Here is a 24,588-nt window from a genome sequence, read left to right as displayed (position 1 = left end):
ATTCTAATTCATTGATTCGCAAGCGATCACTGAACTCCACTCGCGAAAACTTTTGAATTCAGTTGTGTCATAAATGATCATGTGCACAATGCTCTAAGACATTCTTAACTAAACTATTGAAAATTTGTCCTCCAATTGCACAGGCTGCTCAGAATGTGCAACTTGCTCTGAGATTGTACGGTTTCAGCAATTACGTCTGATGTACACTTGATAATATTCCCATGCTGTGAGAATGGGAGCTATTGAATTCCTATCTAGTGGTTCACACATAATGCAAGCAATATCAAATGATGGAGATTGGCAGCAGGGGTGATGCTACATGCTCTGTCCACTGTACAAGGCATTTCGGGAACAGGAACATCAAATTTTATTTTGGTGGCAGGTGATCGTTCCAAACTCATCAAACTACAAATTTTGTCTGCAGAAGGGTCTCGACCCGAAATGTCATCCAATTCTTCTCTCCTGAGATGCTGCCTGACCTGCTGAGTTACTCCAGCATTTTGTTTCTACCTTCGATTTAAACCAGCATCTGCAGTTCTTTCCAAACTCATCAAGCTACAAATTGAGATGCGCTGTTTCCCCTGTGAATGGTGCGGTGTCAGAGGCCCTTGCAATTTTGTCTTTCTCCCTGGAATGAATTGTCACTCTGAGGGAAAAAAAGTCACGTGCATCGGATTGCTTTTTGTTGCAAGGTATTTAACATTGCGGAGTTTGCAACAGATGAGTAGGCTGAAGGTCGGAATAATGAAGGCGCCAACAAGAAACCCTGCAGCCGCTCTATACAGTGCTGCTAGAACCAACCTGAAGAGAGGCATCAAGGATGCCAAAGCGTCCTACAAGAGGAAGATTGAGGACCACTTTTCCAACAATGACCCACGGCGGGTATGGCAAGGCATCCAGCACATCACCAACTACAAGACCAGCAACCGCACGACTGCCGACGGCGACGCCTCGCTGGCAGAGGAACTTAACTGTTTCTTTGCTCGTTTCGAGGTGAAAGCTACAGTGGCAGACATAACACCCTCTCCAGCACCTGGCAGCAACACCTTCACTGTGCAGGAGTATGATGTTAAGCGCGTGCTCAGAGCAGTGAATCCCAGGAAAGCTGCAGGCCCCGATGGTGTGACGGGCAGAGTGCTGAGGGAATGTGCAGACCAATTATCTGAGGTCTTCACAAAAATCTTCAACCTGTCCCTTTTAAAATCCACCATCCCTCCCTGCCTGAAGTCCGCCACAATCATCCCACTGCCGAAAAAGTCTGTCATCAGCGGACTTAACGACTACCGGTCATCACAAAGTGCTTCGAGAGACTGGTCCTGCAGCACATCAAAGCCAGCCTCCCACCCACCTTCGACCCACACCAGTTTGCCTACAGAGCAAATAGGTCTACAGGGGATGCCATCGACACTGCTCTTCACACTGCACTGACGCACCTTGAACACCAGGGGAGCTATGTGAGGATGCTCTTCCTCGACTTCAGCTCTGCCTTTAACACGGTCATCCCGAGCAGACTGGTCACCAAACTTTCCGACCTTGGATTTTCCCAAACCATCTGCCAATGGATCAAGGACTTCCTGACCAACCGCCCCCAGACCGTCAAAATAGGCCCTCACCTCTCCTCCACCATTACACTGAGCACCGGCTCACCACAGGGCTGTGTGTTGAGCCCCATCCTTTACTCCCTCTACACTCACGACTGCGCCCCCACCCATCCCACCAACACCATCATCAAGTTCGCGGATGACACGACTGTGGTTGGACTCATCTCAGAAGGAGATGAGACAGCCTATAGGGATGAAATCCAAAGGCTGGCAGCATGGTGTTCAGTGAACAATCTGGTCCTGAACTCCTCCAAAACAAAGGAACTTATAATTGACTTTAGAAAAACCAGTGTAGATTACGACCCACTCTACATCAATGGGGTCTGTGTGGAAAGGGTACCAGCTTTCAGGTTCCTGGGTACGCACATCGCAGAGGATCTTACCTGGTCTACCAACACCATCACCACAGTAAAGAAGGCACAGCAGCGACTCCACTTCCTGAGGATCCTCAGGAAAACCAACCTGCAGGAGAAGCTCATGTTGTCCTTCTATCGCTGCTCCATCGAGAGTGTGCTGGCATACTGTATAACCACATGGTATGCCAGCTGCTCAGAAAAGGACAGGAAGGCCCTTCAGAGGGTCATCACGACGGCCCAGAAGATCATCGGCTGCTCACTGCCCTCCCTGGAGCACCTGTTCAGCCTACGCTGCCTCAGTAGAGCAGGCAAAATAATAAAAGATCCATCCCACCCCGGCCACCGTCTGTTTGTTCATCTGCCCTCTGGTCGACGTTTCAGGTCGATCAAATCCCGAACAAACAGACTTAAGAACAGTTTTTACCCCAGGGCCATACGAGAACTGAACACTACCTTTGCACTAGGCAACACCGTTAAAAAATCTTGTACTTAATATAATTGTATTTAATTGTATTTATGTATTTATTTGTTTTTGCATTTATTGCATATATGTTTACGCACCGTCAGGATTGGCTATTTTTTAATTTCGTTGTACTCGTTGCAATGACAATAAATGAATATTATTATTATTATTATTATCACATTTATTGCCCTCTTCCAGTTTTGTTGACTGGTTTAGTTTTGTTTAGAGTTTAGAGATACTGCGCGAAAACAGGCCTATAGGCCCACCGAGTCCGCACCGACCAGTGATCCCCACACATTAACACTGAGATGCTGCCTGATCCGCTGAGTTACTCCAGCATTTTGTGTCTACCTTCGATTTAAACCAGCATCTACAGTTTTTCCCCGCACATTAACAGTATCCTAAACACACTACGGACAATTTACCCATAAACCAAGCCAATTAACCTACAAACCTGTACATCTTTGGAGTGTGGGATGAAACCGAAGATCTCTGAAAAATCACAAGCGGTCATGGGGAGAACGTACAAACTCCGTACGGACAGCACCCGTGGTCGGGATCAAACCCGGGTCTCCGGCGCTGCAAGCGCTGTAAGGCAGCAACTCTACCGCTGTGCCACCGTTGCCATCCTATGGTTATTACCTTGCAAAATGTTTCATGCAGTGCTGCATGCCTTCAGACGGTAAAAGCTCATTGTATGATGTTGCATGACCATGCACATGCTAGAATCACAAAGTGCATTTAAGAAGGTGTCTTTATGTTGAAATATTTGTGAAGAACATTTTCAGTATGCAAAGACATTGGAAGTGATTCAGGACGGCTCAACTGCTGCCAACAATGAAGGCATTATGCAATCACACGGGACTGCACCACTCACCTTTGCAACGGTTTGAGGCTGTGGGCTGCTGCACTTTGCAATGGAAGGCCTTGCAATTGATATGTCCTCCTGGATGTTCTGCTGGTACCATAAGTTTCATCTGAATGCATCGTCCGCTCCTTGCACCTGAAGGACCTGTTTCCACATTGTATGACTTTAAGGCTCTATGCCTCTTAAGTAATTGCTTGCTTTGCCAGACAAGCCAGCAGCCACTGTGCATGATAGGGACTTTCTGCTTGTATCTCCCAAATGAGGCCTGAAACACTTTCAAATCAAGGATATTAAGAAACATAGCAAATAGAAACATAGAGAGTAGGTGCAGGAGGAGGCCATTCGGCCCTACGAGCCAGCACCACCATTCATTGTGATCATGGCTGATCATCCACAATCAGTAACCTGTGCCAACTTCTCCCCATATCCCTTGATTCCACTAGCCCCCAGAGCTCTATCTAACTCTCTTAAATTCATGCAGTGATTTGGCCTCCACTGCCTTCTGTGGCAGAGAATTCCATAAATTAACAACTCTCTGGGTGAAAAAGTTCCTTCCCACCTCAGTTTTAAATGGCCTCCCCTTTATTTTAAGACCATGGCCCCTGGTTCTGGACTCGCCAAACATTGGGAACATTTTTCCTGCATCTAGCTTGTCCAGTCCTTTTATAATTTTATATGTCTCTATAAGATCCCCTCTCATCCTTCTAAACTCCAGTGTCTCCAAGCCAAGTCTTTTCAATCTTTCCTCATATGACAGTCCCGCTATCCCAGGGATTAATCTCGTGAACCTACGCTGCACTGCCTCATTTACAAGGATGCCCTTCCTCAAATTAGGAGACCAAAACTCCTTGTTTTTTCCACCAAAATGGATAACCTCACATTTATCTACATTATACTGTATTTGCCACGCATCTGCCCGCTCACTCAACCTGTCCAGGTCACCCTGCAACCTCCTAACATCCTCGTCGCAGTTCACACTGCCACCCAGCTTTGTGTCATCTGCAAACTTGCTAGTGTTACTTCTAATTCCTTCGTCTAAATCATTAATTTATATGGTAAACAGTTGCAGCCCCAACACCGAGTCTTGCGGCACTCCACTCGCCATTGCCTGCCATTCTGAAAAGGCCCTGTTTTCTCCTACTTTTTGCTTCCTGTCTGCCAACCAATTCTCTATCCATGTCTACCCCCAATACCATGTGCTCTAATTTTGCTCACCAATCTCCTGTGTGGGACATTATCTAGTCTAGATACACTACATCCACTGGTTCCCCTTCATCCATTTTACTTGTCACATCCTCAAAAAATTCCAGAAAATTAGTCAAGCATGATTTCCCTTTCATAAATCTATGCTGACCTGGACTTATCCTTTTACCGCTATCCAAATGCACCATTATTACCTCTTTAATAATTGACTCCTGCATCTTTCCCACCACCGATGTCAGGCTAACTGGTCTGTAATTCCCCGTTTTCTCTATTGCTCCTTTCTTGAAAAGTGGGATAACATTAGCTATCCTCCAATACACAGGAACTGATCCTGAATCTATTGAATATTGGAAATTGATCACCAATGCGTCCACTATTTCTAGAGCCACCTCCCTGAGGACCCTGGAATGCAGACCATCAGGCCCTGGGGATTTATCATCCTTCAGTCCCATTAGTCTACCCAATACTATTTCTCGCCTAATGAAAATTTCTTTCAGTTCCTCTATCCCAATAGATCCTCTGTCCTCTAGTACATCTGGGAGATTGTTTGTGTCTTCCTTAGTGAAGACAGATCCGAAAGACCTGTTCAAGCGGAGTCAGGGCGTATGGGGAGAAGGCAGGAACGAGGTGCTGATTGAGAATGATCAGCCATTGAATGGTGGTGCTGGCTCGTTGGGCCGAATGGCATACTCCTGCACCTATTGTCTATTGTCTAACTCTTCTGCCATTTCCTTGTTACCCATAATAATTTCACCCGTGTCTGCCTTCAAGGGACCCACATTTGACTTTGATACTCTTTTTCTCTTAACATATATAAAGAAGGTTTTACTGTCCTTCTTTATATTCTTGGCCAGCTTCCCCTCGGTACTTCATCTTTTCAGCCCGTATTGCCCGTTTTGTTACCTTCTGTTGTCCAATGAAAGTTTCCCAATCCTCTGGCTTCCCGCTTCTCTTTGCTGTGTTATACATCTTTTATTCCATCCCTAACTTCCCTTGTCAGCCACGGTTGCCTCCTACTCTCCTTAGAATCTTTCTTTCGCTTTGGAATGAAATGATCCTGCATCTTCTGGCTTATGCCCCAAAATTGCTGCCATTGCTGTTCCACCGTCATTCCTGCTAGGATCTCTTTCCAGTCGACCTTGGCCAGCTCCTCTCTCATGCCTTCATAGTCCCAGTTGTTGTTCAACTACAACACTGACACTTCCGATTTAACCTTCTCCCTCTCAAATTGCAGATTAAAACTAATCATATTATGATCACTACCTCCAAGCGGTTCCTTTACCTTGAGTTCTCTTATCAAATCTGGTAGAGTGCTGGAATCCATAATAGTAACTAGCAAAATATAGCAGGCAGGTTTCAAAATGTTCTATTTGACTTGAAGGAGACTCTGAGACACGAGTGCACCCTGCTCTGGAACTGAAGGTCTGGGACAATGAAGCTGCTGCTTCCAGTGGCTCTGCTCTATTTGGTCCTGGTGTGGGGAATCATGTGATTTTGCAAGGACGGCTCGACTGGTGGTGGGAGCTCAGATGTCCAAAATGCAGATCATGTAAAGGCATCTGAAATTGTAGCAAACCTTCCTTGGACGGATCGGTAAAGGTGGCCATGTGGTTACAACTGTCGTTAATGGTGTGCTTCCATTTCTTCAGGCCTGCTCATTTCTTCACTGCGGCTGCCTTGTGATGCTCTACCTGCTAAGGGGAATGGGTCTTTTCTAACCATCCTTAATGTTGTGCACCAGTTAGATCTTGATTGGGACTTTCAGTTTGCTGAGCAGTTTATTACAGACTGGGGAAAAATTAAAACTCAACCAGACCAAGTGGACCCATAGGGCCCAAACCTCTCCTGCATTGGTGCAGCACCCTCTCCTCCCCCCCTCCTTCCCCACTCCCCCCCTTCCCTCCCTCCCCTCTGCCCCCCTCCCTCCCTCCCCACCACTTAAAAAATATAACCGATTTCAGTGAAACCTTCCATTAGCACCAAAGGGACGACGGTGTGTAAGGTGGGCCTAACATTATCATGCTATTGTGTACCGTTTGGACCAAACAAACAAACAAATGAGAGTTTTAGTATATAGGTGGGGGAAATTGTGTTTGGATATAAAATTGTCTCAGTTCGCGATAGGTGTCTTCATGACTGGAAGGCTACTTACTGTGAATATCTGCAGGACGTGGAGCCAAGTCTATTGCCATTTGTAATTTTAAACATGGCTTCTGTAATAGTGAGAAAGGAAGCAGTAGACTGCAGAAATGTTGGAATTGACCTGACCTTGGATAGAAAATTTCAATCTGCAGAAGTGTGAGATAATCCACTTGAAGAGTGAATGAGGCAAGGGCTTGCACAGGAAAACTTTGGATGCTGATATGCAGAATCCTTGGCAAGTAAATGAAAGCAGTATGTCAGAATAAGGGCTAAGTCTTCGTTGCCTGAGTGTGGAATATGGTGTGGCACGGTGGCATAGGAGGGGAGTGGGTGGGGGAGTGGAGGTGGGGGGAAAAGGTGGGGATGGGAGGGCGGGAGTGGGGGGGGGGAAAGGGGGAGGGGAGTAGGGGGGGAGTCAGGAGTGGGGGACATGAAATGTTGTGATTTGCTGTTGAAGACCACTGGAGCAAGTATGTCTTCAATGAAAAAATTAGGTATGTGCAGTTTTAAATGCAACTCTTTCTTCATAACTTTGTCATACATTTTGTGTAAGGAAAAAGAAAAATAGAGAAAACAAAACAAAACATTTTTTTCTTTGTGTTGTAAAAAGTATTTCTGTTCAATAACCTTTCTATAGCGCAGCGGTAGAGTTGCTGCTTTACAGCGAATGCAGCGCCGGAGACACAGGTTCGATCCTGACTACGGGTGCTGCACTGTAAGGAGTTTGTACGTTCTCCCCGTGACCTGCGTGGGTTTTCTCCGAGATCTTCGGTTTCCTCCCACACTCCAAAGACGTACAGGTATGTAGGTTAATTGGCTGGGTAAATGTAAAAATTGTCCCTAGTGGGTGTAGGATAATGTTAATGTGCGGGGATCACTGGGCGGCACGGACTTGGAGGGCCGAAAAGGCCTGTTTCCGGCTGTAGATATATGATATGATATGATATGATGATATAAATAGCAGAATATACTCATGATAGGCCTGACATTGTACACGTAGTCCAATAACTGTAGACTGTTGGAAATAATAGTCATTTTTCACACATGAATGTAGCGCAATGTGTATGTGCATTTGGCGTGCATACATTTTTTTGCTGAAAAGTTGCATTACGCGCCATATGAATTTTGATGTAAAATTCTGAATTTTGGACATCAAAATTCTGAATTTGTAAAATCAAATGATGGGAGGTCTGCATCAGTGAAATTCGTGTTATGGGCAGAAGTAGAAAAAAAACACAGAGATCCAGGAAATGGATAGTTAATCTGTGGAATTCTTTGCCACAGAGGGCTGTGGAGGCCAAGTCAGTGGGAATTTTTAAGGCAGATATAGACAAATTCTTGATTAGAAAGGGATATGGGGAGAAGGCAGGAAAATGGGATCAGGAGGCAGAGGTCAGCCATGATTGAATGGCAGAGTAGACACGATGGGCCGAATGGCCGAATTCTACTCCAAAAACCTGTGGACGTGAAATTATACAAAATTTGTGTTTGATGGCACTGGGCCTATACTCGCTGGAGTTCAGATGAATGAGGGGGGACCTCATTGAAACATACAGAAAAGTGAAAGGCTTAGATAGAGTGGATGTGGAGAGGGTGTTTCCACTGGTGGGAGAGTCTAGGACTAGAGGTGATCACCTCAGAATTAAAGGACGTTCCTTTAGGAAGGTGATGAGGAGGAATTCCTCTAGTCAGAGGCTAGTGATTCTGTGGAAATCCTTTGCCACAGAAGGCTGTGCAGGCCAAGTCAATGGATATATTTAAGGCATCGATGGATAGATTGTTGATTAGGATGGGTGTGAGGGGTTATGGGGAGAAGGCAGGAGAATAGGGTTAGGGGGGAGAGAGAGATAGATCACCCATAAGTGAATGGCGGAGTAGACTTGATTGGCCGAATGGCCTAATTCTTCTATCACTTATGACCTTATGAAAATTGATCGGCTATTCTCATGTTTGTTCGTAGTTGAATATGATTTAGCATATTCAATTAATTTTGTGAACACTAATTTAAAAATCAAATAATATTAATTTAATTCTAATTATTATTGTCAAAATCATACCTGATTTGTATATCCCATATCTTCCTGTAATTACACGTTCTTGACAAATATTGCAATTGGCATTTGCTGTGTATTTGTTAATAATAGCTGTAATTCTGAGCATCCTACTCAAAACTCACCAACTCCCATTATTGTTCATAGGTTGTAGGAGCAGAATTAGGCCATTCGGCCCATATAATATAATATTAATAATATTCATTTATTGTCATTGCAACGAGTACAACGAAATTAAAAAACAGCCAATCCTGACGGTGCGTACAAACATATATGCAATAAATGCAAAAACAAATAAATACATAAATACAATTAAATTAAGTACAAGATTTTTTAACGGTGTTGCCTAGTGCACAGGTAGTGTTCAGTTCTCGTATGGCCCTGGGGTAAAAACTGTTCTTAAGTCTGTTTGTTCGGGATTTGATTGACCTGAAACGTCGACCAGAGGGCAGATGAACAAACAGACGGTGGCCGGGGTGGGATGGATCTTTTATTATTTTGCCTGCTCTACTGAGGCAGCGCAGGCTGAACAGGTGCTCCAGGGAGGGCAGTGAGCAGCCGATGATTTTCTGGGCCGTCGTGATGACCCTCTGAAGGGCCTTCCTGTCCTTTTCTGAGCAGCTGGCATACCATGTGGTTATACAGTATGCCAGCACACTCTCGATGGAGCAGCGATAGAAGGACAACATGAGCTTCTCCTGCAGGTTGGTTTTCCTGAGGATCCTCAGGAAGTGGAGTCTCTGCTGTGCCTTCTTTACTGTGGTGATGGTGTTGGTAGACCAGGTGAGATCCTCTGCGATGTGCGTACCCAGGAACCTGAAAGCTGGTACCCTTTCCACGCAGACCCCATTGATGTAGAGTGGGTCGTAATCCACCATTCAATCATGGCTGATCTATCTTTCCCACTCAACCCCATTCATAACCCATTCAAACCCCATTATTTAGACTACATCTCCTCCCAAAAAGGCACTAAGTGCTGGAGTAACGCAGCCGGTCAGGCAGCATCTTTGCAGAACATGGTTAGGCAACTGCTGTTCCTTGTGTCTACACATCCTCCCAACCTGCTGTCTGTCCTCTTTCTTTAGTAAACGTGGCTTCCAGCCTGCATGGACATGGACTCCTTGCCCGCATATCTTCTGTATCCCTTATTTCTGCTCTCCTCTCTTCTACTGTGAGTTCTCCTGGTCCTTTCACCCCACCAGCCTCTGCATTCAACACCACTTTCACCCCCCTTCCCCATGTCACTGGTTGTCAGATGCTACAAGTTTTGACCAATATGACAGTTGTAACCATTTCTTAACCAAAATTATTTAGTTCATTGTAGCCTAGGGTCTATTTAACAATGAATACATAATGAAAATGTGATCCACTCTTATGGCAGATGTGAGGTTAAGATTGCCTCTTAATTTACATGCAGACATGTGTTACAATGTAGATCAAGGTTGATGTAATGTAAATGAAGGAGAGACTTCCACTATGAAGACCCTGCAATCACACTTGGAACAATAAACAGAACACTCAGATGATCATTTGCCATTTCCAAGCCACAAAATGTTAAAATAAAAATCTAGTTATTTGAAGAAAAGTAACTATATTTGCCAATCTGAACCATTCCTCTAGTTGAGAAATACTGGCTAGTCTATTTATCCAAGTAATACCTTTTTAATTTCATGGTGGTCCTATTTCATATGGTAAAAGCTTGTAAAAAGAAACAATCACTTAAAAAGAAAGCAAGCATTTTGCCATGGTGTGGAGTAACGACACAAATGAGTTTATTATGTATCTTCGATTTTACTTAGATTTTCTAGACTGGTGTCCTGTACTTTTTAAATGATCCTTTCTCTCCTTTTCCTTTTTGTATCCCCTATCATGATGTTTAACACACAAACATAGGTGAGGAAAATTAGCAGGGATGGGTCTTTAAAAAATGTTACATGCAAAGTTTGTAGTTGTCTTTTTTTAAAACTTGGTTGCAAACATATGAATTTCACTGGCTGTGAATAAAAAAGTAAATGAAAGTTGTAACTTATGTAAATGGTGCATTTTACCCATTAAATTAAAATGTCTTTAATATTGAAGATAATCTCATCATCCTTTAACTATGCTGAGCTTCCATGCCAATTTTCCCAAGCCAAGATTTTCCACTTGGAAGTCAGGAACCTGAATCATTTTATAATAACTTCTAGCCAACAAGTGGACATTTGTTTAATATTGTTTTCAAGAATAATTTGTAAAGCAATCCTGAAAGCTCTCATGAAATTTATATTTTGGCTTGGATTCAAGAGCATTAAAGCTACTTCGAAACTCCTGTTCTTCCTAAGGTCAGCCACTGCTTAAATAGGCACAACTATTTTAAGTTGATGGCTGTATTTTTATCTTTGCCGTGATAGATTGATGAATACAGAAAACTTCCTAATGCAAACACGGGAGGATGAAGGAGTGAAATACCAGCGGGCATTCATTGCAGGTGAATGTATTGACTGGCTGATACAAGAAGGAGAGGTTACCATAAGAAGTGAAGGTGAACAGCTCTGCTATCGACTGCTGGAATACGGCATCATTCAGCATGGTGAGAAATTGATTATTTGTTACAACGTGACATGTAATGTGGTTTTGAAACAGAGAAGCATAGAAAAATAGGTGCAGGAGTAGGCCATTCAGCCCTTTGAGCCAGCACCCCCATTCAATCTGATCATAGAAACATCGAAAATAGGTGCAGGAGGAGACCATTCAGCCCCTCGAGCCAGCACCGCAATTCACCGTGATCATGGCTGATCGTCCACAATCAATAACCCGTGCCTGCCCTCTCCCCACATCCTTCGATTCCACTAGAACTCTATCTAACTCTCTCTTAAATCCATCCAGTGATTTGGCTTCCACTGCCCTCTATGGCAGAGAATTCCACAAACTCACAACTCTCTGGGTGAAAAAGTTCCTTCTCACCTCAGTTTTAAATGGCCTCCCCTTTATTCTAAGACTGTGGCCCCTGGTTCTGGACTCGCCCAACATTGGGAACATTTTTCCTGCATCTAGCTTGTCCAGTCCTTTTATAATTTTATATGCTTCTATAAGATCCCCTCTCATCCTAAACTCCAGTGAATACAAGCCTAGTCTTTTCAATCTTTCCTCAAATGACAGTCCCGCCATCCCAGGGATCAATCTCGTGAACCTACGCTGCACTGCCTCAATTACAAGGATGTCCTTCCTCAAATTAGAAGACCAAAACTACACAATACTCCAGATGTGGTCTTACCAGGGCCCTATACAACTGCAGAAGAACCTCTTTACTCCTATACTGAAATCCTCTCGTCATGAAGGCCAACATTCCATTAGCTTTCTTTACTGCCTGCTGTACCTGCACGCCAACTTTCAGTGACTGGTGTACAAGGACACCCAGGTCTCACTGCACCTCCCCCTTACCTAACCTGACACCATTGAGGTAATAATCTGCCTCCTTGTATTTGCCGCCAATGTGGATAACCTCACATTTATCTATATTATACTGCATCTGCCACGCATCTGCCCACTCACTCAACCTGTCCAGGTCACCCTGCAACCTCCTAACATCCTCTTCGCAGTTCAAACTGCCATCCAGCTTTGTGTCATCCGCAAACTTGCTAGTGTTACTTCTAATTCCCTCTTCCAAATCATTAATATATATGGTAAACAGTTGCGGCCCCAACACCGAGCCTTGCGGCACTCCACTCGCCACTGCCTGCCATTCTGAAAAGGACCCGTTTACTCCTACTCTTTGCTTCCTGTCTGACAATATTCTATCCATGTTAACACGCTACCTTCAATACCATGTGCTCTAATTTTAGTCACCAATCTCCCGTGCGGGACCTTATCAAAGGCTTTCTGAAAGTCTAGATACACTACATCCACTGGCTCCCCTTCATCCATTTTACTTGTCATGTCCTCAAAAAATTCCAGAAGTTTAGTCAAGCATGATTTCCCTTTCATAAATCCATGCTGACTTGGACTTATCCTTTTACTGCTATCCAAATGCAACATTATTACCTCTTTAACAATTGACTCCAGCATCTACCCCACCACCGATGTCAGGCTAACTGGTCTGTAATTCCCCGTTTTCTCTCTCTTGCTTCTTTCTTGAAAAATGGAATAACTTTAGCTATCCTCCAATCCACAGGAACTGATCGTGAATCTATTGAACATCGGAAAATGATCACCAATGCGTCCACTATTTCTAGAGCCACCTCCCTGAGTACCCTGGGATGCAGACCATCAGGCCCTGGGGATTTATCAACCTTCAGTCCCATCATTCTACCCAATACTATTTCTCACCTAATGCAAATTCCTTCCAGTTCCTCTACCCCACTAGATCCTCTGTCCTCTAGTACATCTGGGAGATTGTTTTTGTCTTCCTTAGTGAAGACAGATCCGAAGTACCTGTTCAACTCTTCTTCCATTTCCTTGTTACCTATAATAATTTCACCTGTGTCTGCCTTCAAGGAACCCACATTTGACTGTGCTACTCTTTTTCTCTTAACATATCGAAAGAAGCTTTTACTGTCCTTCTTTATATTCTTGGCCAGCTTTCATACTTCATCTCTCGTACTTCATCTTTTCAGCCCGTATTGCCCGTTTTGTTTCCTTCTGTTGTCCTATGAAAGTTTCCCAATCCTCTGGCTTCCCGCTACATCTTTTCTTTTACTTTTATTCCATCCCTAACTTCCCTTGTCAGCCACGATTGCCTCCTACTCCCCTTAGAATCTTTCTTCCTCTATGGAATGAAATGATCCTGCATCTTCCAGATTATGCCCAGAAATTCCTGCCATTGTTGTTCCACCGTCATTCCTGCTAGGATCCCTTTCCAGTCGACCTGGGCCAGCTCCTCTCTCATGCCTTCATAGTCCCCTTTGTTCAACTGCAACACTGACACTTCCGATTTAACCTTCTCCCTCTAAAATTGCAGATTAAAACTAATCATATTATGGTCACTACCTCCAAGCCGTTCCTTTATCAAACCTGTTTCATTGGACAACACTAAATCCAGAATTGCCTTTACTTCTCTGGTTGGCTCCATTACAAGCTGCTCTCAGAATCCATCTCGGAGGCACTCTATAAACTCTCTTTCTTGGGGTCCAGAACCAACCTGATTTTCCCAATCTACCTGCACATTGAAATCCCCCATCACCACAGTGGCTGATCATCTAAAATCAGTACCCCATTCCTGTTTTTTCCCTATATCCCTTTATTCCTTTAGCCCTAAAGAGCAAAATCTAACTCCCTCTTGAAAACATCCAGTGAATTGGCCTTCACTGCCTTCTGTGGCAGAGAATTCCACAGATTTACAACTCTCTGGGTGAAGAAGTTGTTCCTCCTCTCAGTCTTAAATGACATACCCTTTATTCATAAACTGTGACCCCTAGTTCTGGACTCCACCAACATCGGGAACATTTTTTCTGCATTTTTTATGTTTCTATAAGATCCCCTCTCAAACTTCTAAATTACAATGAATACAAACCCAGTCGGCCCATTCTTTCATCATATTTCAGTTTCGCCATCCTGGGAATTAACGTGGTGAATCTACGCTGCACTCCCTCAATAGCAATAATGTCCTTCCGCAAATTAGAAGACCAAAATTGCACACAATACTCCAGGTGCTGTCTCACCAGGGCCCTGTACCACTGCAGTAGGACCTCCTTGCTCCTAAACTCAAATCCTCTCACAATGAAGGCTAACATGTCATTAGGTTTCTTCACTGCCTGCTGTACCTGCATGCTTACTTTCAGTGACTGATGTACAAGCACACCCAGGTCTCTTTGCACCTCCTTTTCCTAATCTGACACCATTCAGATAATAATCTGCCTTTACTGTTCTTGCCACCACAGTGCTCACATTTATCCACATTATACTGCATCTGCCCACTCGCACAACCTATCCCAGTCATCCTGCAGCCTCATAGCATTAAACAATAGACAATAGACAATAGGTGCAGGAGTAGGCCATTCGGCCCTTCGAGCCAGCACCGCCATTCAATGTGATCATGGCTGATCATTCTCAATCAGTACCCCGTTCCTGCCTTCTCCCCATACCCCCTGACTCCGCTATCCTTAAGAGCTCTATCAAGCTCTCTCTTGAATGCTTTCAGAGAATTGGCCTCCACTGACTTCTGAGGCAGAGAATTCCACAGATTTACAACTCTCTGACTGAAAAAGTTTTACCTCATCTCCTTACTCTTAAACTGTGGCTCCTGGTTCTGGACTCCCTCAACATTGGGAACATGTTTCCTGCCTCTAACGTGTCCAACCCCTTAATAATCTTATATGTTTATTCTCCTTGCAGCTCACAGTGCCACCCAGCTTCGTGTCATCCGCAAACTTGGAGATATCACATTTAATTCCCTCGTCTAAATCATATATATACTGTAATATAATAATAATATATATTGTAATTAGCTGTGGTCCCAGCACCGAGCCTTGCGGCACCCCACTAGTCACTGCCTGCCACTCTGAAAAGGACCCGTTAATTCCTACTCTTTGCTTCCTGTCTGCCAATCAGTTCTCCATCCACGTCAATACCCTACCCCCAATACCATGTGCTCTAATTTTGCACACTAATCTCTTGTGTGGGACCTTGTCAAAGGCGTTTTGAAAGTGCAGATACACTACACCCACTGGCTCTCCCTTATCCATTCTACTTGTTACATCCTCAAAAAATTCTAGAAGAATTTAATATACTGTTAAGATAAAATATATAATGCTTTTACTTCAAAAGAATGAGAGACAAAGTGCTGGAATAGCTTAGTGGGTCAGACAGCATCTCTGGAGAATGTGGATAGGAGATGTTTCACAGTGCTGGAATAGCCTAATGGGTCAGGCAGCATCTCTGGAGAACGTGGATAGGAGACCTTTCACAGAGTGCTGGAATAGTCTAATGGGTCAGGCAGCATCTCTGGAGAACGTGGATAGGAGACGTTTCGGGTGGGGCCGTTCCTCCGATTGTGTTTCAGCACTTGTCTTTTTTGTAGATCAGCACCTGCAGTTCCTTGTTTCTCTGTTTTTGCTTCATTGGGGGAATTGTAAACTGGTGGAGACTGTACCTGTTCCTATCCTTTCCTGATTCATTTCAAAGTTGTTTGTAAAATGTTTAATATTAGCCTGAGTAATTACATTTTGAATAGCTAAATGTTAGTTGGCGTTGCCCATCCTGGCAAGCTATTGCATTTAAGATGACCTGCTTTTACCTATGTTTGTCCATAATAGCTTCCCAAAGCCCCTTGTGCTGCATGATGAGCAAGCCTTTAGTTAAATCTGATCTGATGCTGGTCAGGTGTGCATGGCACGGTTTGAACAGAGGAAACTGTGGGATCCTGTTCCCTTGTATTTCTTTATTCTTTATCCGTAGTGGAATATGTTGGGCTTGTTTGAAAATGGGTTGTTTTCAATTGTAGTGTGGCGGCTCCCAAGGGTCGGGCCATACCACTACCGACCCCTCGGCACGGGAATGGACCAGTCCTGGGGGGCGGTCCCGTACTACGTATATAAGGACAAGGTTTTGGGCGCGAAGCCATCCCGGCAGACTCGACCCATCTGATAACCGGGTAATAAATCAAACGCCCCCAAAATACCCGGCTCCTTGCCTTTATTTCAGGCCTCTCTCGACGCGCCACATTGGTGACCTCGACGGTCCATTCATAGTAGGATGGACACACGATCAAAAGCCGACCGTCCGTCCAGCTCGCAGGCCGACCAGGCCCCAGCTGTCAACGCGGTAGCCATCAAGCTCCCGACTTTCTGGACCACCCGGGCTCGTGTTTGGTTTTACCAAGCGGAGGCCCAGTTCCAGCTGCAGGGCAACACATCGGATGACACCCATTTTTTCCACCTGGTGGGAGCCCTTGACCAGGACACGGCCGAAGAAGTCACGGAGTTCCTCCAGGACCCACCGGCCCACGATAAGTATAAAGCCCTTAAGGAGCTGCTGCTCCAAACCTACGGGCTAACCCGAATGGAGCGGGCTGAAAGGCTCCTCCACATGCCAGGCCTCGGTGACCGGCGCCCATCTAGCCTCCAGAAGGAGATGGTCGCGCTGCTCGACGGGCAAAGACCGTGCCTGATGTTTGAGTACACTTACCTGCACCTGCTGCCGGCCGACATTCGCCTGCAGCTCACAGACGCCTCCTTTGCTGACACCCGGGCCCTCGGCAGGCGCACCGACGCGCTGTAGATGGCGCACCGGGATGACGTCAGCGCGCTAAACGTCACTCAAGCAGCGCCCGATTTTCTCCGGTCGGGCGGGGGAGCTGTTGAAGGAGTGACAGCTATGCCCCGGAGGCCTGCGAGATCGCCCCCGGTGGCCATTGCGGGTCCTGCACCTGCACATGCACCTGCAGTCCCACACCAGCAGGCTCCAGCCAGCACCAGCAGGAGGCACTGGTGTTATTACCACCAGCACTGGGGTGCAGCAGCCCGACAATACCGCCAGCCGTGCACGTTCCCGGGAAATGCCGGGGCCGGCTGCCAATAGTCCCCGCGGCGGCCAGCCAGATTCACCGCCTCTTCACCTGGGATCGGCGCTCCGGGGGCCGCTTCCTCATGGATACCGGGGCGGAGCTGAGCGTTCTGCTCCCTTCGCTGCTGGACATTCATTCTGGGAAGCGGGGTCCCATCCTCACCGCGGCAAACGGGAGCCACATTCGGACTTATGGCGTCCGCACGGTGCAATCGCCGACGTCTCCCAGCCGTTGCTCGGGGCTGACTTTCTGCGGGCTCATTCTCTCCTGGTGGACGTCAGGCAGCAGCGCTTGGTCCACGCCGCCACGATAGAGCCCATTGCGCTGCGTCTGAATGAGCCCGTTGTACGCCCGCTGTCGTCCGTGGACTCCCATTTCGCTCGGGTTCTGGCGGAATTCCCAGACATTATGGCCCCGCAATTCCGGTCGTCGACCCCCAAGCACGGGGTGGTCCATTATATAATAACTACCGGCCCACCCCTCCACGCACGAGCACGCCGACTGCTGCCTGAGAAGTTACGCCTGGCACGGCAGGAGTTCCGCACGATGGAGTCCTTGGGGATCGTCCGCCCTTCCAACAGCCCATGGGCGTCCCCACTCCACATGGTCCCCAAGGCAAACGGGGGCTGGAGGCCTTGCGGGGATTATCGGCGGCTGAACGTCGCTACCGCCGCGGACCGATACCTCGTGCCCCACATCCAGGACTTCAACGCCCATTTGGCCGGGGCCACGATATTCTCGAAGGTGGATCTGGTGCGAGGTTACAACCAGATCCCGGTCCACCCGGAGGATGTGCCCAAGACGGCGGACTGTACGAGTTCATACGGATGCCGTTCGGCCTCAAGAACGCCGTGCAAGCATTCCAACGGTTAATGGACGGCGTGTGTCACGGGCTGGATTTCCCGTTCGTCTACCTCGACGACATCTTGGTAGCCAGCCGCTCGCGGCAGGAGCACTGTGCCCACCTCCGGCAGCTCTTTCAGCGGCTCAGCGAGCACGGGTTGGCTATCAACCTCGCCAAGTGCCGCTTTGGCGTGGCCACGATTGACTTTCTCGGCCACCTTGTGTCTTCGCAAGGCGCGGTTCCCCTGCCGGACAAAGTCGAGGCCATCCGCCAGTTTCCCTGTCCGTCCTCGGTGCGTGGCCTGCTGGAGTTCGTCGGCATGGTGGCGTTTTATCTCCCGGTTCCTGCCATCCGCGGCCCACATCATGCGGCCGCTATACGTGCTGCTGGCGGGCAAGCGTAAGAACATCTTGTGGACCGACGAGGCGGTAACAGCCTTCGACGGCGCAAAGGAGGCCCTGGCTCGGGCTGTGCTGCTGGCTCACCCACGGGAGGCTGCCCCGACAGCCTTTTCGGTGGATGTCTCAGAGTCGGCGATTGGTGCCGTGCTGGAGCAACTGACGGATGGGGGTTGGCGCCCCCTGGCCTTCTTCAGCCGGCACCTCAACAACGCCCAGAGGAAATACAGCGCATTTGACCGCGAGCTCCTAGCTCTGTACCTGGCGGTGCACCACTTCCGCTATTTCCTGGAGGGCTGCCCGTTCACCGTATACACGGACCACAAGCCGCTCACATTCGCCCTGGCAAAGGTTTCCGACCCGTGGTCCGCCCGACAGCAGCGCCAATTGGCGTACATCTCGGAGTTCACCACCTCCATTCAACTTCATCGAGGGGAAGGAAAACCGGGTGGCCGACGCGTTGTCTCGCCCCGCCGTCAATGCCGTTTTAGAAGTGGCACCCGGCATTGATTATTCTGCCCTGGCGGAGGCCGAGCTAACGGACGGGGAGATGCCCGCCTACCGGACTGCCATCTCTGGCCTCCACGTGGCGCCAGGGGGTGTTCGACGTGGTCCACGGGCTGGCTCACCCATCCATCCGGGCGACGACCGCACTGGTAGCTGCGCGGTTCATGTGGCACGGTCTGCGCAAGCAGGTTGGCCACTGGGTCCGCACCTGCATTCCGTGCCAGACGGCGAAGATTCAACGCCACGTCCGGGCGCCACTCCAGGAGATCGGTCTACCCTGCCGGCGTTTCGACAACCTGCACGTGGACATTGTGGGCCCTCTCCCGCCGTCCCGGGGCATCACACACCTCCTCACGGTGGTGGACCGCTTCACGCGGTGGCCAGAGGCCATACCGCTGGCCGATACATCTACAGCCACATGCGCTCGTGCGTTGGCTGCGCACTGGATTGCTCGCTTTGGGGTGCCGGTGGTCATCTCGTCGGACCGGGGGCCACAGTTCACCTCTGAGCTGTGGTCGGCCATGGCCCACCTGTTGGGCGAACGGCTGCATCACACCACGGCCTATCACCCGCAGGCAAACGGCCTGGTGGAGAGGTTCCACCGGCAGCTGAAGACAGCGCTGAAGGCGCGACTCTCCGGCCCCGACTGGATGGACGAGCTACCATGGGTCTTGCTGGGCATCCGGACCGCGCCCAAGGAGGACCTGGCTTCATCCTCAGCGGAGCTCGTATACGGGTCACCGCTCACATAACATATATAACAAACATATATAACAACCACAGCATGGAAACAGGCCTGTCCGGCCCTACCAGTCCACGCCGACCATTCACCCTGACCTAGTCTCATCTACCTGCACTCAGACCATAACCCTCCAATCCCCTCCTATCCATATACCTATCCAATTTACTCTTAAATAATAAAATCGAGCCAGCCTCCACCACTTCCACCGGAAGCCCATTCCATACAGCCACAACCCTCTGAGTAAAGAAGTTCCCCCTCATGTTACCCCTAAACCTTTGTCCCTCAATTCTGAAGCTATGTCCCCTTCTTGGAATCTTCCCCACTCTCAAAGGGAAAAGCCTACCCACGTCAACTCTGTCCGTCCCTCTCAAAATTTTAAAAACCTCTATCAAGTCCCCCCTCAACCTTCTACGCTCCAAAGAATAAAGACCCAACCTGTTCAACCTCTCTCTGTAGCCTAAGTGCTGAAACCCAGGCAACATTCTAGTAAATCTCCTCTGTACCCTCTCCATTTTGTCGACATCCTTCCTATAATTTGGCGACCAGAACTGCACACCATACTCCAGATTTGGCCTCACCAATGCCCTGTACAATTTCAACATTACATCCCAACTTCTATACTCGATGCTCTGATTTATAAAGGCAAGCATACCAAACGCCTTCTTCACCACCCTATCCACATGAGATTCCACCTTCAGGGAACAATGCACAGTTATTCCCAGATCCCTCTGTTCCACTGCATTCCTCAATTCCCTACCATTTACCCTGTACGTCCTATTTTGATTTGTCCTACCAAAATGCAGCACCTCACACTTATCAGCATTAAACTCCATCTGCCATCTTTCAGCCCACCCTTCCAAAAGGCCCAAGTCTCTCTGTAGACTTTGAAAATCTACCTCACTATCAACTACTCCACCTATCTTAGTATCATCTGCATATTTACTAATCCAATTTGCCACACCATCATCCAGATCATTAATGTAAATGACAAACAACAGTGGACCCAACACAGATCCTTGGGGCACTCCACTAGACACTGGCCTCCAACCTGACATACAATTGTCAACCGTTACCCTCTGGTATCTCCCATTCAGCCATTGTTGAATCCATCTTGCAACCTCACTATTAATACCCAACGATTTAACCTTCTTAATCAACCTTCCATGTGGAACCTTGTCAAATGCCTTACTGAAGTCCATATAGACAACATCCACAGCCTTGCCCTTATCAATTTCCCTGGTAACCTCTTCAAAAAATTCAAGAAGATTAGTCAAACATGACCTTCCAGGCACAAATCCATGTTGACTGTTTCTAATCAGGCCTTGATTATCCAAATAATTATATATATTGTCCCCAAGTATCTTTTCCATTAATTTTCCCACCACAGATGTCAAACTAATAGGTCTATAATTGCTAGGTTTACTTTTAGAACCTTTTTTAAACAAAGGCACAAGATGCGCAATGCGCCAATCTTCCGGCACCATCCCTGTTTCTAATGACGTTTGAAATATTTCTGTCATAGCCCCTGCTATTTCTGCACTAACTTCCCTCAATGTCCTAGGGAATATCCTATCAGGACCTGGAGACTTATCCACTTTTATATTCTTCAAAAGTGTCCATACCTCCTCTTCTTTAATCCTCCTAATTTCCATCACTACTCTACTTGTTTCGCTTACCTCACATAATTCAATATCCTTCTCCTCGGTAAATACCGAAGAAAAGAAATTGTTTAATATCTCCCCCATTTCTTCCGGCTCAGCACATAGCTGTCCACTCTGACTCTCTAATGGACCAATTTTATCCCTCACTATCCTTTTGCTATTGACATATCTGTAGAACCCCTTGGGGTTTACTTTTACATTGCTTGCCAAAGCAGCCTCATATCTTTTTTTCGCTTTTCTAATTTCCTTTTTAAGATTCCTTTTACATTCTTTATATTCCTCAAGAACCTCATTTACTCCCTGCCGCTTATATTTATTGTATATCTCCCTCTTTTTCCGAACCAAGTGTCCAATTTCCCTGGAAAACCACGGCTCTTTCAAATTATTATTCTTTCCTTTCCACCGAACAGGGACATAAAGACTCTGTACTCTCAAAATTTCACCTTTAAATATCCTCCATTTCTCTATTATATCCTTTTCATAAAACAACAATTTCCATTTCACTCCTTTTAAATCCTTTCTCATCTCCTCAAAATTAGCCTTTCTCCAATCCAAAATCTCAACCCTTGGTCCAGATTTGACCTTCTCCATAATGATATTGAAACTAATGGCATTATGATCACTAGACCCAAAGTGCTCCTCAACACATACCTCCGTCACCTGACCCATCTCATTTCCTAACAGGAGGTCCAACACTGCCCCTTCTCTGGTAGGCACCTCTACGTATTGCTGCAAAAAACTATCCTGCACACATTTTACAAACTCCAAACCATCCAGCCCTTTAACAGAATGTGATTCCCAGTCTATGTACGGAAAATTGAAATCACCCACAATCACCACTCTGTGCTTACTACTAATATCTGCCCGGGGAGTTCGTGCCCTCGTTGCCGGGGCGAGAGGAACCGCCCTCATCCACCCTACAGCGCCTCTGAGAGCGAGTTGGCAAGCTCACACCCGTGCCGACGTCCCGCCATGGGACATTCCGCCCGCACGTGCCATCGACCCTCCGGGACTGCGTCTTTGTGTTCCTGCGCCGTGACGCCCACCAGGCGCCACTCCAGAGGCCGTATGAGGGCCCGTACTGGGTGCTGGAGCACGGACAGACAACCTTTATCTTGGACATGGGGGGCCGGCCGGAGGCCGTGTCAATTGACCGCCTGAAGCCGGCCCACTTGGACATTGACCAACCGGTGCGGGTTGCCCAGCCTCGGCCACGAGGTCGCCCACCCTTCCGGGACCCACCACCTGTCCCTCCAACTGTTCCTCCGCCGGCCCCTCTGTCGACCGATTACCGTACGTGGTCCGGTCGGGTTGTGCGACCACCAGTGCGGTTCGTGCCTCCGGTTCTGGGGGAGGATCCTGTGGCGGCTCCCAAGGGTCGGGCCATACCACTACCGACCCCTCGGCACGGGAATGGACCAGTCCAGGGGGGGCAGTCCGGTACTACGTATAGGACAAGGTTTTGGGCGCAAAGCCATTCCGGCAGACTCGACCCGTCTGATAACCGAGTAATAAATCAAACACCCCCAAAATACCCGGCTCCTTGCCTTTATTTCAGGCCTCTCTCGACGCGCCACAGTAGCACATTTAACCCTTTAAGTGGAAGAGCCAGAGGACACTTGATGGCTGTTGGTATGTTTGAAACTCCAAGAAGTAGTATTTCTTTCAGGGTGAGGAGAGAGGGGGGTTGGGGGGACATAGATGTTGGCAGCTGGTTGTTGATGGTGGCACGCTTTATAGTTCGTATTCTTGCATTTTCACGTCAAAATTGAGAAGAGCTTTGGAATAAATGAAATTATTTGCTCTGAAAAGCAACTTTATTTCAGTCAAAACAATTTTAAAGCATCAATAGTCTATATTCTTTGCAAAGCTTTAAAAAAAAATGTCACAATCTTCTGAGCTTTGAAAGTCTGTAATGTTTACTTCTGCTCCTGTACAGCGGTGTGTGCTAGCTTGTCTTGTAAAGGATGACTCTGTAGCAATGCCTCAGCAAGATTCATGTGACCCTATCTAGAACTTCACGTAATAAAACACACCTTTTAACTGGGCAACATTGTGCAACAAAATAGGTGATCTTACCTACACTTGCGGTGTGATCAACGTGGAAAGAAAAACATTGCCTGCTGCCCAGGTAAATCATCCATACATGATTACAATCAAACCATATACGATTACAACGTGTAGTGCCGAAAGTGAGAGGAAACCATACTGAGAGAGTGCAGTTTTTAAAATAAACAAAGGCCACAATGAGGAAGATGAGGGGGTGGAGAATACATCCTTGGGTTAGGAGAAATCCATTCAAAAATTTGATAGGGAAGAAACTGTTCTTGAATCTGGTGCTTGCTTTCAAGTACATATCTCGTGCCTGATGGGAGAGGAGGTAAAGACTACATCCTGGGATCATTCTTATAACCTCCTCTGAACCCTCTCAATCGCCAGCACATTCTTCCTCAGATATGGTGGCCAAAGCTGCTCACAATACTCCAAATGCGGTCTGACCAGTGCCTTATAACGACTCAGCATGACATCCGATTTTTGTATTCTAGCCCCCTTGAAATAAGTGCTAACTTTGCATTCGCCCTCCTTGCTACCAATTCAATTTGCAAATTAACTTTTTGGGAATCCTGCACCAGCACTCCCGAGTCCTTTTGTACCTCAGATTTCTGAATTCTCACCCCATTTTGAAAATAGTCTACGCCTTTATCTTTACTACCAAAATGCATGACTCCACACTTTGCTATGCTATATTACGTGCACCGATTCTCAGCCCACTCTCCCAACCTGTCCAAGTCCTTCTGCAGAAGTCCCTGTCTTCTCGACACTACCTGCCGCTCCACCGATCTTTCTATATTCAGCAAACTGGGCCACAAAGCCTTCAATTCCCTCACCTACATTATTGATACACAATGTGAAGAGTAGCAGCCCCAGCACCGACCCTTGCGGAACACCACTAGTCACTGGCAGGCAACCAGAAGAAGCCCCCTCTATTGCCACTCTTTGCCTTCTGCCATCCAGCCAACCTGCTCTCCATGCGAATATCTTCCCTCTGATGCTGTGAAACCATGAAGGTAATCTTAGAAACCCAGAGCATCAGTGTGATTGGATCAGGTCAATTGTTAGTTATACTAATGCAAAGGAAAATGAAGTTCTCATGCATCTCCTCTTCACTGCCATTGATGTAGACTCCACCTCACTCCCTGAAGTAGACAACTAGCTGCTTTGTTTTGCTGACTTTGAGGAAGAGGTTGTTGTGTTGACACCAGGTTACTAAAC

The 24,588-nt window shown here is 47.1% G+C and overlaps 1 protein-coding gene across 1 annotated transcript in view; it reads left to right on the top strand.

The window, feature by feature from the left end:
* Positions 1–24,588, top strand: part of deptor (DEP domain containing MTOR-interacting protein) — a 190,803-nt gene that overhangs the window by 35,351 nt on the left and 130,864 nt on the right. Inside the window, exon 5 of the mRNA XM_078397116.1 lies at positions 11,075–11,253. Within this exon, the coding sequence (XP_078253242.1) occupies positions 11,075–11,253 (179 nt within the window). The remainder of the gene's footprint in view (positions 1–11,074; positions 11,254–24,588) is intronic.

Source organism: Rhinoraja longicauda, chromosome 4 (assembly GCF_053455715.1).
Source record: "Rhinoraja longicauda isolate Sanriku21f chromosome 4, sRhiLon1.1, whole genome shotgun sequence".
NCBI classification, from domain to species: Eukaryota; Metazoa; Chordata; class Chondrichthyes; order Rajiformes; family Arhynchobatidae; genus Rhinoraja; species Rhinoraja longicauda.
The sequence above is the reverse complement of the archived record's forward strand: the minus strand, read 5'-3'. Positions and strand labels throughout refer to the sequence as shown.